Raw genomic sequence first — 17502 nt, 5'->3', positions numbered from 1 at the left:
TATATAAATACAACAACTAATAACAATGACAAAACAAAATTACTGACTAAAATGAAAACAGAAATGATAAAAAATAAATAAGACTTGAAAATATGAATAAAAACTATAATAATATATGAATGATACTAAATTAACACTGCTCAGAATAAACTAATAATTATAAATTATAAATAAATTATAGTATAACTGTTGTTTCAGCTGTTAACCTGTCTTCCCCTGTTTTTATTTATTTATTTTAAGAGAGGCTAGTTTATCGTTGGCTCGTCCAATTCAGCCAGGTCTATCTCATACGGAGAGCCAGTACAGTGAGGATCTGGACAACCTGCGAAACAGCAGCAAGATGGCCATCCATGACCCTGATCCTGATCTTTATGACCCCTACTGTGACCCAGAGCAGGCTAATAATCTACTGAACCTGCGTGGACCAGATCTCCATGACAGCAGTCTCATTCTGACAGACTCCACCAAAAACCCCAGCAAACTCGACCACACTGCCATAGATATGCCCCCTATTTACCCCTCACTCAACGCCAAGTTACAAGGTGAGGGATGTGCATGTGTGATTACAGAAAACTTTTGGAGGATTAACTTTTAAACTTTTATCAGGATGGTTTAACCAAAAATGAAAATACTGTCATCATTTACTCACCCTCATATCTTTCCAAGCATATATGCCTTTTCTTTTCTTCTGTAAAACACAAAAGAAGATATTTTGATAAATAATAATATTTAGATACTTTTTTTTTATATTCATACAATACAAATCAATAGTCCAGTGTTGTTTTGACCCCATTGACTTTCATTGTATGCGCAAAAAACAGTTTATAACAGTTTTATAACCACATGAGGGTGAATACATATTTTTTTAAAAAAACGTTCTCTGTAAATCTTAGGCCCAAATCTATACACCTTTGTTCACATTTTATTGCATTGATTTTAAAAAGAAAAACTAAATTTAAATGTGGTCAAATGTGTTAAATGTAGCTTGAGATTGGTTGCTGAAATATACAAAATTGCACAAGTTTTTTTATTTTTTTTATATAGAAATTGCAATTATAAAAAAAATTGCAGTTTAATCATGACAACTCTCGAAATAATTTTAGCATGTTCATGATTATGGCAATGTTAATGTATTTGGTCTTGGCGGACTAGATCTGCTACACTGCTACTGTTTATTATTTCTGCTGCTGCAGAGCAAGTATGGACTTGGTACTGCCAATTGATATTCTAAGGGCATAGATTCTGTGCAAGCCTATCTATAAGTGACATTATGCATTTATGGTCAGACAATTATTAATGTTTAAAAGCTGATGTTGGACTGTTTTATACTTGATTATGGTTGTGGATTTCTGAGCATTTCTTTCTTCCCACGTTCCCTTCATTGTGCAGTAAACAAAAATGCCAACACAGAACCGGCTAAAGAAGGAGAGAAGAAAGAGGAGGAAGAAGACAATGGTGGCGACGAAGACGGACCCAAACCCATTCCCCCATTCAGTTCCTGTTTCATTCTATCCACAACCAACCCGTAAGTGTGTTCAAGTGTGTAAGTGCTTGTGTGCAAAATAAATTTTACTTATCATAACCAATGTGGGTTTTCAGGTTCCGGAGATGCTGTCACTACATACTGACGCTACGTTATTTCGAGATGTGTATTCTGTCAGTCATCGCTATGAGCAGTATTGCATTAGCGGCTGAAGATCCTGTATCGCCAGAATCACCTCGAAACAACGTAAGACTAATGTTCTGAATATTTTTTTGTGTTGAAACTTTCTAACCTTTCTAGAAGTAATGTTCTGCCTACTTGAAAATACCACCAACCAGAACAATTTTAGCCGTTCAACATACAGCTATGTGGTAGCTAGCTATGTATTATAAGTTTTAGAAGAGATCTTAACATTAGCCGCGTTTCCACTGTCGGGCCTAAAGCGGGTGTGCCAGTGCGTGCAAGGGCCAGTCGTGTTTCCACTGTCACTTCCGGGCTTCCTCGGGCCTCATCAAGGCTTCCTCAGGGCCAACCCTATGGGGCCAACGGCCAGGGTTTTCTGGCCCGACGAATACCTTGGTCCAAAGCGGGCCATCTCGAGCTAGAGGAATGGTTACGAACAGAGGCGAAGTTTACTTGAGCCGGGAGACAGCAGCGCCGGATGACTTCATATACCAGCTAACATCAGCATTAAAGACTTTCAAAATCATTTACCTCAAAACTCACTTTCATGTTTGAATGCCTTCTGTTTGTGATCCGATGTGGATTCTGATCACTGTATAAGGTAGAAATATTTATACGCGATGCAAAAGACTATGCACGCTAACCATTACCATAGTAAACATGGTAAAAATGAACGCTTGAAGAAATCAGACAAATCATTAAGGTTATCACAATCATGTTTTTATTTTTAATCTGCCAGTAGCCTACTGTCATACTAGTCTCTTTATACCGGACTATCATAAAATAAAGCAATTTTTCGGGAGCTTCCTCTGTTTCTCTGACTGAAAATATAACTGTAGCCTATAGCCTATTGGGAGAGAGTGCTAAAGCTCCTCAGGTCGTATTTTTGGTGGCATATTTGTAGAAATTATCATTCTTTCTAAATGTGATGTAAATAACTCTGTCCTCTTTCTTTTTTTAAATAGACCTAATGGTAAACCACTTTATTTCTGTTGTGCAATTTTGACACAAATTAATTCATTATGATCAATGTATCACTTTGTATTGTAAACCTGTGGTAAAACATCAATTCTTGGGTTTTAAATATTCAAGTAAACAACAAAAATGCCGGCAAACGGTCACTTTTATCATGTTTGTTTTGCGATATCGCTGTTTCCAGTGATTTCTTTCAGATTAGTTTTCTGATAAAACTTCCATTTGTTGGTGAAATGTTTGGTGTGTGTGATGTTGTTCCAGAGAGGCGTGTTACAGGGGTGTTTTAGCGAAGCGCAGTGGAGCTTCTGGCCAGACAGTGGAAACGCAGTGTGGTTTTGGGCTCGGTGCTACAGGCCCAGGGTTTTTAGACAGGCCCGTTTAAAGCCCTGGCTCGTACTGGCCCGACAGTGGAAACGCGGCTATTGTCTCAAGCTGTGCTTTCAATAAATTTTCTTTCACAAATACATTTTTATGAAGTATTTTTTTGCCCCTATTGAAACTACAACCAATGATCAGAAATATTTTAGATGTTTGACATCTGCAGTGCAGATGAGATATCACTGTGGGCGGGACAACGCGAGCAACCAACAGCTAGTCCTTTAAATAGATTTGATGTGATTTGTGTTGGTTGTTTTGTTCTCGTATTGACTGTATTTGATGGCAAACATTTTCAATGCATTTGCTTTCTTTTTTCCAGGTTTTGCGTTACTTTGACTATGTATTCACGGGTGTGTTCACCTTTGAGATGCTCATCAAGGTAAAGTGTGCACGAGATGATTTCTGCGGTGGCTTTTTAGTGTGTCATTTTATCTATTTGCTTTAATCCTGTGCTCTTGTATTTCAGATGGTGGTGTTAGGCTTGGTTTTGCATGAGGGCTCATATTTTCGTGACCTCTGGAACTTTCTGGACTTTGTAGTGGTTAGTGGTGCCCTGGTAGCCTTTGCCTTCACGTAAGTGCCCTTTGCTCCACCGCTTCCTGCCCCACAGTGCTGCCTGCTGCCCCATACCTTCTCTTCTGCCACCCTGTTGTCCCACTGCCACCTTGGAGTCTCTTTAATACTTTCTGCCACTTTCTCTCTTGGTCTCTTTCTCTGTTCTTCTCCTGTCAGCACTGCATGCTCTTCTTCTCATCTCTCTATTTCTATTTATTTATTTTTTGGTCACTTTGCATTCTGTCTCACTCAATCAGACACGAAGATGAAGGTCTTTCTCGCTTTACACACACTCACGCTCACACAAACAATCACTTTCTGGCAGGACTGGCCTGTCTATCTCTATATTTTCTCTTTGACCAATGAGCTCCCCCTGCTTTCTTCTTGGCTTCAGCCCTATTTCTTTCCCATTCAACTCCTGCCATTAGTTCTATGTGATGCACACAAACTTTTTCCCTCCATTATACTGTGTGTCCGACACTTCTGTTTGCCTGTCTGTCTTTCGTCCCTCACCATTCATCTTTTATCTCATCTCACACTCTGTCCTTCCTCCTGGTGCAAAAACAACTTTTCTTTGTTTCCACCTTTAACCAAGACTTTCAATCAATCCATAAACTCTAGATTCTCTGAAACAACTCCAGTCAAAACGGACAAATGCACAAATGGGATCTTAGTGAAATTATCCAAATTGAGCAAATGAAGAATTCTGCTCAAATCTCAGATATGTGTCTCACATTTTTCCCTTAAAGTCCCCACTAATCTCACACGTGAGTTCCAAATGTTCACATTTTTACATAAATACATAAACTTAAATTTGTATCTAATAAAGTTTATTGATTGATTTTATTTTATTCCTTTAGAAACTCTACCATGACCCAATTTAAAATTAAAAAAAGATTATGTTTTTTAAAAAATCTAATAAAATAAATAAATAAATAAATCTAATCAACTTTTACAAGTACATTCAGTTATTTATTTAGTGAGTTAGTTAATAGATTTTTAGAAACTCTACCATGATATGTAATTTACAGAATTGGTTAAACATAAGCAAAATGTTTGTTTTGTTGGAGTATCAGGGCTCTTTTCCATCGTCATTGCTCCACCAACCAAGTATTCACCATAACCTTGTCCCCTCACACTTTCCCCCTGCTGAGAAGGGTAGTTTTGTGCCCTTTGGGGCCCTGTGGGGGTGAGGGGTCTCCAGGCACCTGTAGCCCTTTAGTGCCCAGGCGGTTTCCAATGCTTGGATCAGCAAGAGCTCGTCCTGCCACAGGTACTCTGGTTTCTTTCCTATGCACGGCCTGGGGGAGCAGCAGCCTGGGGATATAAAGAGAGTGGTTAAAGAATAAAACTGAACCCCAGAGTGGGAAGATCAGCTAGTCACTAAGAAAGAAGAGCAAGTGAACACTGCTGATGGGGCTTTGAGCGTGGAATGATTTTTACTCTTGTTTAGCCCTTTTTGTTTATTCTTTTAAGTGTTTGTTGTGCATGTATTCTCTAGTATGTGTACATCCTCCTCAGCACCATAGGCCAGATATGTGTATACAAGAAACAAGTTTTTCATGTTTGTAAGATTATTTTGTGGATTGCTGGGTGTCATAAATGGCATAACACTGTTTTTTGTGGCATTAAAAGTGTCTGCACACTTTTAAACAAGGCTTTGGAATAATAATAGCTAAATTAAATAGGTAAGTACATAAATATGCATAGTTTCAGATCTGTTTATTATGTGTGATTGCACGTGTTTACATTATTGCATGTGCATTCAGTTCAAATAATTTTTTCAGCTGCGCATTTAGCCAACATCATAACATGTGACCTTAAAATAAATAATCACCTTCAAATCACATGCTACTAGTAATTCTGAAAAATCCATTCTAAATAGCAACTTGCTAGCTAACCAAGAGCCTTTTGAAATAGTCTTAAGTTGTCATTTGCTTTACTGTTTGTCAAACTGTTTTGTCATTGTTAACACTTTGCTATCCAAACGTCTTTGCAAGCAATATTGGCCCCAACAAGCAATAAAAATTAGGGACTGAGGAAGATGGACATGAGTGGACATGAATTTACATCAGTCAAACTATCAGTATACATGCACTGGCCTCAAATTTAATATGCAGATTTGAGATTTAAGCTAATTATTGTATTTAAAAATATATATATACACTACCGTTCAAAAATTTGATCAGTAATTTACTTTTCTTTTTTTTTACTTACTATTTATAAAAACATCCTGGAAAAAATAATAAGCAGCGCAACTGTTTTCATCATTGATAATAATACAAAATTTCTTGAGCACCAAATCAGCTTATAAGAATGATTTCTGAAGGATCATGTAATTGAGTAACCAATTTTCTCCTGTTTTTACTGAAATATTTGCCAAGAGAATTCACATGGTATGCTGATATGAATGACTGTTAGCTGAATGCCTGTAGTGAAGCCTATCAGGCCGTACAGTATGTTTGAATACACATGGCCTGATATGTTTAAATCCTGCTTTGAGTTAAAAATCACTCCACACATAACGCCCAGATCCCCTCCCCTGATCCTAATCTAAATGAACCCTCTCCACCCTCTCAACCCTGTTTCTGTCCTGTGTCTTTTCCTGTTCTCATTCCTCAAAACAATTCTTTCCCATCCAATTTCCTTTCCTTTCCTTTCCTTTCCTTTCCTTTCCTTTCCTTTCCTTTCCTTTCCTTTCCTTTCCTTTCCTTTCCTTTCCTTTCCTTTCCTTTCCTTTCCTTTCCTTTCCTTTCCTTTCCTTTCCTTTCCTCCATCAGCAATAAGCTGCCTTGGACCAACTCCAGCTGTCAAGCTGTTTATCATTTGGGCCTCCATTTGTTGAGTCTGACAAAGTGAGTGAAAAAGAGAGACCACAAGAGATGTGGAGAGATAGAGAGAACAATAGATATAGAAGGATATGGTAAAGGAAATAAAGGAACACAAGAAAAGAAGACTCCAGGTTGACAGTTGCTTCTCATTAATTGGTGTTTTTGACGTTTGTTCATCTGTCCTTCATCTCATTCTCTCTCTCGCACTCACGCACATATTAAATGAAATGTTATACCGTTTCATTATAACCTGTGATTATTTACTCACTGTCATGCTGTTTCAAACCTGTATGTTGTTTTTTCAATATGCCTCATTTTGTGTTCCATGGTTAAAAAAACATCTTGCAGGTTTGATACAACATAAGGGTGAATAAATGACAAAATGTTATTTTTGAGTGAACTATTGATGTAAGTTTTGTTCTCTCCACTGCTTAATGCTTTCTAAATGGATGCATTCTGGGTATAGGCATGGTCATATGACACACAAGCATCTCTGATTACCCAGAATACCTTGGTTTGGTTTGCCCATTTGTGAAAGGCTTGCCCATTTGTTATAGTCTCACAATAAGAACAAAATGACTCAACAAATGATTATGCTTTTGGCTCCTTCATTCTTAGAATAAAGAATGAAGTTATTACAAATACATGTGAAGCATGTAAACAAATAGGTGCTGGAAGTTTGGATTGTTAAATTAGGTATGTGTGGGGTTGTGAACTGTATGTGCTGCTTGAAAGTTACTCAAATAAATATCATCGAACACTGCCACCTTGAGGCAACAGCAGTGTGGCGGCCATTTTGGCTCCATTGCAGTCAGTTACGGATTCCACCTCCATTCTGGCTCAAGAGTCTGATACAGTGTGCCGATTCAGGGCTAAGGTGGCGAGAATCTCCCCCTGCCCTCAGAGTTGGCATGGCAGAGGGAGGATTCTCTCCTACTGCAGTGGGTTGTCCTAATCTATACGTGTGACAAGTTTGAATCCTTAGTTATTGATTGGGGACAGGCCCAGAGTAAAGACCTGCCAAATACCTAGCAGGGGTTAGTGTATGAGAATGATTCAGTCAGAGTCAATACGGCAAAGAGCAGCAGACTCATGCTCGAAATTGACACACACACACACACACACACACACACACACACACACACAGTGTGTGTGTGTGTGTGTGTGTGTGTGTGTGTGTGTGGCAATTGCGAGCATGAGTTAATCACTATTAAAGCAGCTAAATTTGTTTAGCAGATCAGTTCACATTAATTTTATTATAATATTTGTATAATATTTTATTATAATATAATTAGATTTTATTATATGTACATAATAATATTACATAATAAAATATGATCATATATGGAGTATTATGATTCTGAAAACTGTATATGTGTATATATATATATATATATATATAAAATCTTTTATCAGATAATGAGCTTGTTTGTGAAATGAACAGATAGATATGATCTTATCTTAGAACTGTACACTACTTAAGTTCTCTCTCAACAGCTTTCTAAAGTTTTAAGGATTTCGTCTGGATTTTGATTGACCCTTAGCTAATCCCTGCCTCCAACATTACTGGCAAAACCCACCTTAGCAAATGTTGCTGACTAATATGCACCTATGGAGGAATTGTTTTGTTTGATAGTTTTACCCCAACATTTTACAGACATTATTAAACAAATATGCAAATAAGCATATATAGATGAATTTCTTCAAAATTCACTCCTGGGACTCTCTGTAAGGCTTGTGTGAGCGAATAAAAGTAACCAAGTAGGCAGCGCTTGGCAAGGGGTCAGTTATATGTGTCTATCGAATTGTTTTGGAATACATTACTTAAAGACGCACTAAGCAAAGTTTCAATATTGACCACTGTTGGAGGGGATGTTGTATCACACAAAAGCAGTTGTTTTTTAATTACCAATTCAGGTGAATTTGTCAGCCGTGATAATTTTTGCAATAATTTGAATTAACATATGTATCAAAAGTCCTATTATATGTGTAAAACATTGCTTGGTGCATCTTTAATTTTGTTTGACTTGACTTGATCTGTAGTTTTAAATATCTGAACACGGGGGCTTTCAACTCTTTTAATCATTCGCTGGAGTTTTTTTGCTTGGTCCTTTTTCTCTGTTTGTCTGTCTCTCATATTGATGTTGTTCCTCTGCAAACCACTCCCAGTATCTTGTTTCTTTTTCTGTCTCTCTTTCTCTTTTTCTGTGTGTGTGTGTATTCCTCTCTTTTCTGTCTCTTTCTTTCTTCCGCTGTCTGTCTCTAACCTCTCTTATGTCTACGCCTTGGTGATCAACAGGAGCCTCTCTCGGTAAAGTCTCCCCTCCTTATTGTCGCACGGCTACCGTCCAGCTCACGCGATGGCTTCTCTCTCTTTCTTTCTTTTTCCCTTCCCGACAATCCCTCCTCTTCCCTTCCTCTTTGCTCATCCACTCTGGTTCTCTCCATTCCACTGCTTGTTTTATTCTGCCCGTGACTTACATTGGTTATAACGGGTCCATCTGTGGACCTAAACGTCTGAACACAAAGTTACAGAAGAGATCGCACTTTTGTACACTGCTTACAGTACTGCACACCTTTCTCTGAGCACAGTCAGGAGCGAGTAATTGATTATTGGTAACCTGGACCTTTTCCGATGCGACTCAATCAATCTGTCATGAGCTGGCTGGTCTTCAGCTGGGACTTGCCTGGAAGTTCATAGTTAAAGACAGCTGTCTTGGCCGCTTGATTGAAGAGTTCACTTCTGTTTGTGTTTGGGACCTGTGTAAATACTTAAAAGAAATACCTCTGCCACATTCATAAGACTGAGCTTGGCTCAATAAGGATTCATGCTTGATGGCTTACACTGTCTACACTGGATGCAAGATCACTAACATTATCATTTAATAAATAAAATAAAATAACTTTATTCACGAATGTTAAATGTCATTTGTTTTACTATGAATATTATTAGTTATATATAGACCTGTCAAATCGATTAATCGTGATTATTTGTGTGTTTATAAAATATGTGTGTGTACATACATTACATGGATGCAAATATATACTGTATACACACACAGACACGCACACACATATTTATATATATTATATATATATATAAATATAATATGATATATATACACACATATATTATATAAACGCGAACTTTTATGTTAGATGCAATTAATCGCAATTTGACAGCACTAGTTATATATTTTAATAACCTCATCATTAACATCTTTTTTTTTTTTTTTTTACCAAGCATTCATTTATTTTCATGTCATTTATATATATATATATATTTACACACTGCATATAATCCGTGCAAAGTCCATTTAATTCCCCGATTTCTGTTAGCAATTAAGCAATTCTTTTTTAACCTTGATCTTACAGCTGATTGATCCGTGTTCATGAATATTTTAGGATAATCAGTTTTGACGCTTTCCAGTGTAGACAGACTATGGCACTATACATCAAGTTTCCTGGTCAAAAATTCTTCAAAATGGCAAGCATTTCTTGACGATTTTCTTGTAAAAATCCAAATGGCACGAAATTTATTGACAGTTTTTCCTTTTGTTTCCCTTATCGGTTTGAATGCAATTAAATGTCCTTGTAACTTGTCTTTGTCTCCTGGTTTGAGCTTCCTCAAGTTCTTCTAGGGACAAGATACAGTTGGACTCAAGTCCGCTAGCCTTGTGCATCTCAGTGAACCCTCAGTCTTGTCATGTTACCTACAATTAACACGAACAGCCTCCATATCCCAGACCTCCATTCCCTTGTCTGCTCTAACACAGCTAAAAAAAAAACTAAAAAAGAAAGAAAGAGGTTTGGCTGGGCATTGCACCAGAAAATGCCTGACAGTTTTGATACTTACTTGAATGTGTTATGCTTTTGGAATGTCCAGAGAAGAAAACATCTGTCCAGAGAATCTGAAGGCCTGTGAAGACTTGCTTGAAGAAAAAATAAAATATTTTTGATAATAAGCATTCCACAACAAATTAGTCTACAACATAATATACGTATTTATAATAGTATTAACTGTTGCATGGTGATATTGAAACTATCTTCTACATTAAGAGTAAAATGGAAGCTCAAAGAATGATCTAGAAGTGAAATGTGATGGAAATAGATGGAGACGGTTTTTCAAAATGTCCTTATCACTCTTTCGTTCTCATTGTACAGCATGTTAATGTCCTGATGTTTGCCTCCACTCCTCAGGGGGAGCAGTAAGGGGAAAGACATCAGTGTCATCAAGTCTCTGAGGGTCCTAAGGGTGCTGCGTCCACTCAAGACCATCAAACGTCTTCCTAAACTAAAAGTACAGTCAAAGACACGCATATACCTACACAGCTGAGATGCATGTTATCCCATCATCCTTTTTTCCCATGTTTTGTTTTCTAAATTAGTACACTGTTCTAATTTCATTCGTCTCCTTCTCCCAGGCGGTGTTTGACTGTGTAGTAAACTCTCTGAAGAACGTGTTGAACATCCTCATTGTCTACATGCTGTTCATGTTCATCTTCGCTGTGGTGGCCGTGCAGCTCTTTAAGGGACGATTCTTCTACTGTACCGACGAGTCCAAAGAGTTCGCCCGTGACTGCAGGTAAGGAGAGATGACCTGCAATTAAAGATGATTTTAGTCAAAAATCTAAATTTTGCATGCAACAGGTATCCAAAAGTAACATGAATTTGGCGACATGGTCCACAGTAATACACTTAAAGGGATACTTCAGGATTTAGCATTAAGCTTTGTATTAGTAGAAAACCTGTAGTATTTTCGAATTACCGTGCTTTCTACCCTCATATCCTCATATCCCCAAGACAAGAGATTTATGTATTTTTTGTCTGGAAAAAATCCTCCGATGACGCAAAAATCGTCATTTTGCGTCATCGGAGGATTTTCTGGCCTGAGGCTAAAGACTACAGCCAGTATGAGGGGCTGTCCCGCATGTTTTCAACCCGCCCATAGAGGGTGGGATCTCACTCACAGAATGTACACATAGTATCAGCCATCTTTCTTTGGAAGCTAAGCTAACAGGCTCTTGTTCTGTGGAGAAAGCTGAGTAGTAGGGTTTACCATCCTCTTTTTCACGGACATGTCCGGCCGTCGAGATCATCCAAAATGTCCGGGATTCGGCTTTTGCTTTCTGCAGTCGCCATTCATTGTTTACATGCACACCTTTTGTTTCAATCTAACTGAATTCATTCCGATTGGTGAATCTGAATGTAGTGTTTACATGAACGCTAAACAAGTGATCGGTTGATGTGCGTTTTAACATTGCTAAGAAAATTCCCGCTCCTCCGTGAGAGATAGCCTACGAGACCGGTGTGTCTCACACGCTCATCAGTAGCCTCGCGCCGTTCTCCCGCACCCCTCAGCCTCGTCCTGCTCGCCACAGTAAACATAATGAATGGCAAGTGTAGAACGCAAAAGCCGAATCCCGGACATTTTGGGCGATCTCGAATTTCCGGGCAAACTCGTCACGGAGTCTCACTAGTAGCCTAACCTTTCAACTGCGCTCTCTTACCGGTAGGCGTGGCTTGGGAGTGGCCTCCTAGGGCAGCGAAGCAAGTGCATTCTGGGAGTTGTTGTCTTTCATCCACATAAGCCAAAAATACATTTTCTGGCTTTTCTCAGTCTAGAAAGCTCCAAATTCAAAAATAATTTCACATTTCTTCTACATAAATGACCTATTTTAAATACACATTCATCTTTCCAGAGCTGAAGTATCCCTTTAAGGTCCGTTCACACCAATGATAACCATAAAGATAACTTTATCGATAACCATATTAGCATCCACACCAATGCATGATAACGGTCTGATTATTATAAGCATGTGCTGACATTTGCCACTTTAAATGTTTGAACTTTTTAAAGTCGGGTAAATTCTGATTGGCGTCAATTTTTATCATTCTTTAGCTGGAAAAAAACATTCAAAAAAGTTGTTCCAAAAATATTGTTCCTCTGTGCCGTTACCGTTGTATAACCATTATAGAATTACAACAATAACTAAAACTTTATAGTTATAATTATCGTCCTTGGTGTGAACTGCCCTATACACACCCATCATTATGAAAAAAGACAGTTTGTTGAGTTTTTCATGTGTATTTGTGTTTCAGGGGCGAATATTTGGTGTATGAGCGTAATAATGAGGTCAAATCGCAGAAGCGGGAGTGGAAGAAGTACGATTTCCACTACGACAACGTGCTTTGGGCCCTGCTTACTCTCTTTACTGTGTCCACTGGAGAGGGATGGCCGCAGTGAGTTGGCATTCACTCTCAAATTAGCGCTTGTGTGTCATCTCTGGTGTCATCGCATCTTCCTTTCTTTTCTCTTTCAGGGTGTTGAAGCACTCTGTGGACTCCACTTTTGAGGACCAGGGCCCGAGCCCGGGGTACCGGATGGAAATGTCCATCTTTTACGTGGTGTACTTCGTTGTCTTCCCCTTCTTCTTCGTAAACATCTTTGTAGCTCTCATCATCATCACTTTCCAGGAGCAAGGAGACAAGATGATGGAGGACTACAGCCTCGAAAAGAATGAGGTAACTGCTGTTTTATTCACATGAGTAAACCAAACTAACATAGCTAATTTTGACCAAAATTTCAGGCAACATCCTATAAATCCTTCAATTGCATTGTGTGCATTGTGTTTATAAAATTATATCCGAGATTGTGGACAGAGTTTAGTTGTATTCATTGCTAAAATGTTGTTTAATGGTAAATCATTTCATATAATTAAAAATGTGGTATTTCAACCTACATTTTCAGACTCATTTTGAGTTGCAATAGCCATTTGTGTACAAATGTGATTATAAACTTAAATATTGACTGTTTTGTTTTTTGAAAGTCTCATCTGTGAAATTGTCAATTTTATTGCAAACTCTAGAAAGGAGCAGATTGCTAAATATATAAATATATTCTGTTATTGTTATTATTATTTAAAGTGTTAGTTCACAAAAAAATTAAAATTCTGTCATCACTTACCATCATGTCGTTCCAAAACCGCAATAAAATTGAGAGAGAGATTTCTGTCCCTCCATTGACATTCTATGCAACTACCACTTTCACGCTTCAAAAAGTTCATAAAGACAGTGAAAACTAATCCATATGAATCGAACGGTTTAGTACAATTTTAGGATAAGGAGTTGACTGACTTATGCTGTTGTTGCTCTATACATCAAGTTTCCTGGTCAAAAATTCCATATGAAAAGGGACGCGAGCAAAGCCAAAGGAAAGAAAATAACTAAACAAAACCCAAGGCTATTCGCGTGTAATCCTCTAATCTAACTAACAAAAAAAGAAGTAAGAAATCAAAAGTCTTCAGCCTTTACACACCCTAACTCAACTACACTATCCAAAATACAAAACTTACAGGTCACTTCTAACCAAGTGCATCTAATAGTGTTGCACAATGTATGTCACTTGACATCTCACTTTTCCCCAGTACATGGGAAAACAATGGGAAAAAAACAGACTAAACAAGAGCAGTGAAAACAGTGACGTCACACAGGTTATTGATGATTGACAGCGAAAATTAAAACACAATGGCTTTCATCAAGGAATGAGCCTAAGAGATGACAGGGCAAGAGAGAGCCACACACACAAAATAACAATAATAATTTAATAAAAAATATTTTTTGTACATATGGGCATCAGACACTCCAAGCACAGACACAAACACTTGGCAGAGGAACTGTTCACTGGAAGTTGTTGGACTTTTCTACAGTTTGAGATAAAATTCCATAGATGAGGCATGAATAATTACATCATTAGAAAACTTAGTTTTCCTATTCATGTATATAAAACTGTGTTTCTGGGGCATAATTGTAATTTCAATTGAGATGATTACATTTGTGCACACACATTTTTTATATTTAACCACATGCTAATGTAAAAAAAATCAGTTATGAGCATTAGTCGGTTTTACTGCTGCACAGTTTTACTTTTCACTTGTCTTTCCACTGCAACAAACATGCAACGTGATATGTCAGACGCTTCTTTCACTGTTTTCTCTTGTTCTGTGTCTTCTAGAGAGCCTGTATTGATTTTGCTATAAATGCCAAACCTCTAACGCGCCACATGCCTCAGAACAAGCAAAGCTTTCAGTACCGAATGTGGCAGTTTGTGGTGTCGCCTCCGTTTGAGTACAGTATCATGGCTCTCATTGCACTCAACACAGTTGTCCTTATGATGAAGGTACGAGCTTCTTCTTCCTCCCCTAGCATCAATCATGTCTGTACATCCATCAGGGTCTACATTTTCATTAATCTATGTTTCCAGTATGACGGGGCCTCCGAGGCGTATGATAAAGTCCTGAAGAACCTGAATATCGTGTTCACGACACTCTTCTTCATGGAGTGTATTCTGAAAATCATTGCCTTTGGAATCAAAGTAAGTCGCGTTCATACATCCTGCTCTTCCTAGCATTACTCATTGCACAATCTAAAGATATCACCCATTATTAATTCATACATCCTGTTACTTTTTTAGACCTGAGATATTTATGAAACGTTTCTTTCCCTAACCCCTTTCGAACAATGTGTTTGGAAAAAAAAAAACATCTAATGCACTTGTCTGCCTGTCTCCATGGTGACAGACATTTGATTGGCTATACTTCTTTAATAGTCTTGTCATTGGAGGATTGGGTAAAATATGGGTCCTCGCTCCCCAAGAACTCTGACATGATTGGTTAACTCACGCTCTCCTTTTGTTTCTCTGCAGAATTATTTCCGAGACGCTTGGAATATTTTTGATTTTGTGTCCGTTATCGGCAGCATCACAGATATTTTAGTGACAGAGTTTGGGGTAAGTGCACTTTTAGACAAGTTTAGAAAGCAAATACAGATTGCAGTTTGATTAATGTTGGAATTGAATGGACAAATGTGAATTTATCCACTTGTACATAAATACTCCTTTTAATCCCTGTAAATGCATCTCTTACAATCACTTCCCTTTCTTGTGACTATAAAAAGTTGCATTCCCACACACATGAATATTTAACTACTGAATATATAGCATGTTTAATACATCAACCTATTATTACACACTTTAATGAGGAAGTTTTAAATGCAACACTTCAAACTTTATTTTGTAAAATTGCTTGTCATCAAAATGTTAAAACTTCTGTCTACTTGAATATTTACCCGTTCAGTCTTCCACATCATGTGTTCATGCTAATGCTAATTGTTGTGTGTATTTGTACTGGGTTTTGTGTGTGAATGTCAGTGTTTGAGTGTGTACTTGTGCTTGTGTTGTTTCCTCACTGTGCTTTTTGGGTGTTCTGTCTATAAAAACTAGACAGACACTTTACTCTGATGTGTTACACTGAAGTTTGTGGGCTCTCCCAGTGGCTCTCACAATGTGGATTATTATTCCAACTTTCCCCTGAGCAGTATTATTTTTATACTATTACAGTATTTATACATATAATAATTTTAGTTTAACTTTTAGTAATTTTGTTATGTGCTTGTCATTTTTCTATTTATATTTTTCTTATTTAATTTTTGTATTTTAATATTTCTATGTATTTTTTTTATTCAGTTTTAGTTTTAGTAATGTTAGTACTTCAACTGAAACATATTACGGTTTATAATTTTCGCTTTTCAGTTTTTTATCTAACATTTTATAATTTAATAAAAAAAAAGATTACATTTTAGATTCATTTCAATCACCAAAGACTTTTTAATAAAATAATTTTAATTAACAATAAAAACACAGCCCCTGAGGTATTTAGCATTGTATTTGTAACATGGTTTAAAAAAAAAAAAAGATTTTTAGGTCATAATCCTCATATTTTACTGTCTGCTCAAATCAGTAAAATATGGTTCGGCCACTGGAACAGCCTTGATAGTGAATCAATGCCCAAAGTACCTGTGTTTGATTAATCAGCCTGTTGACTGTATCCATAACGACTTATTCCTGTTTTATCTTTTTACATGCTTTCTTTGTTCCTCTGATTTGTTGGCGATAAACCCATCCAATCCAAAACAAACAAAAAATGCACTATGAAACTCTCATATCTTCCATCTCATATGTACCCATCCAAACCCCTCACACACTCACTGTACATGTATGCATCCATCTACTGCAACAACACATAGAATCCGGTTGGTTTGTAATTTATTCTCAGCTTCTACTGCATCCATTACCCAAAATTCCTTGCTCTTCCTTCCTTCCCTTCCTTCCTCAAAGCATGTGCTTCCAGTATAATGACCCCCAACCCCAAAGATGCTTGACAGTTGAACAGCTGCTCACATTAATGCTCATACACTCTATTAGCAATAAAAAAAAGCTCAAAGAAAATAGGACTGGGTGGTATGATGGTTAAAATGTGTCAGTATTTATATCATGATACATTTATCCACACAGCTATTGTTTTTGCAGAACGGGATAACTCTAAATAGCTCTTTTGTGATTATATGTACTATAATGATGTAAAATTACTCATAAAAGTGTTTGGTCATACTGTCCACCCTAATAAAAAAATACATATATGTATATTTAACCATATATGGGCAAATATCTAGTAAATTAAAGCAACTTTACTGACAAAATGATTGACCTAAATGTATTTATAAGAGGTTAAAGACAGTTCATTAGATGACTCTTGCTCTCATTTACTTGTAGTTCTGATCTACCTATTTACCCAGTGACTAATAAAAGCACTAGTTTTTGTTTTTGCATAAAAATGCCTTTACACATAAAAATACCTTTACACTTGCACAGTTAGTCACAGTCGTTGCCATATCATCATTGAATGCCATGCACTTTAGCAAAAGCTGCATGATGACTTTTCTTTCATTACCTTATTTCTTCCCTCCTTTTCTCGACTCATCCGCCTGTTCTGCTCTACTGTAGTTCCTCCTCTGCATCTCACTCATTGAAATATGTGTATGCTGGAATGGGGGATTGATCCTCAATAACCTGTCCACACAGTTGAGACTTATTATTTATTGTACCAAGTCTAAATGCAACATTTTGCTGACTGATTATATCAAATGTACTTAACTCTTTCCCTGCCACCGTTTCTAAAGTTCCCAACCACCGCCAGTGATTTTGATCATTTTCACAAAAATGTCATGGCCCCCAGAATATTTGTTTGCATGAATATCTGA

General features: G+C 37.3%; 1 protein-coding gene across 10 annotated transcripts in view; it reads left to right on the top strand.

The window, feature by feature from the left end:
• cacna1ab (calcium channel, voltage-dependent, P/Q type, alpha 1A subunit, b) overlaps positions 1 to 17502 on the top strand; it is a 128548-nt gene that overhangs the window by 77989 nt on the left and 33057 nt on the right. For all 10 annotated transcript variants that reach the window (XM_082155100.1, XM_082155093.1, XM_082155094.1 and 7 more), the window contains 12 exons: positions 241 to 542; positions 1390 to 1525; positions 1600 to 1729; positions 3339 to 3398; positions 3486 to 3592; positions 10606 to 10705; positions 10830 to 10990; positions 12508 to 12648; positions 12729 to 12930; positions 14420 to 14584; positions 14669 to 14779; positions 15110 to 15193. In XM_082155100.1, the coding sequence (XP_082011226.1) occupies positions 241 to 542; positions 1390 to 1525; positions 1600 to 1729; positions 3339 to 3398; positions 3486 to 3592; positions 10606 to 10705; positions 10830 to 10990; positions 12508 to 12648; positions 12729 to 12930; positions 14420 to 14584; positions 14669 to 14779; positions 15110 to 15193 (1699 nt within the window). The remainder of the gene's footprint in view (positions 1 to 240; positions 543 to 1389; positions 1526 to 1599; positions 1730 to 3338; positions 3399 to 3485; positions 3593 to 10605; positions 10706 to 10829; positions 10991 to 12507; positions 12649 to 12728; positions 12931 to 14419; positions 14585 to 14668; positions 14780 to 15109; positions 15194 to 17502) is intronic.

The sequence above is a fragment of the Leuciscus leuciscus genome (genome assembly GCF_965113295.1).
Source record: "Leuciscus leuciscus genome assembly, chromosome: 23".
NCBI classification, from domain to species: domain Eukaryota; kingdom Metazoa; phylum Chordata; class Actinopteri; order Cypriniformes; family Leuciscidae; genus Leuciscus; species Leuciscus leuciscus.
The sequence above is the reverse complement of the archived record's forward strand: the minus strand, read 5'-3'. Positions and strand labels throughout refer to the sequence as shown.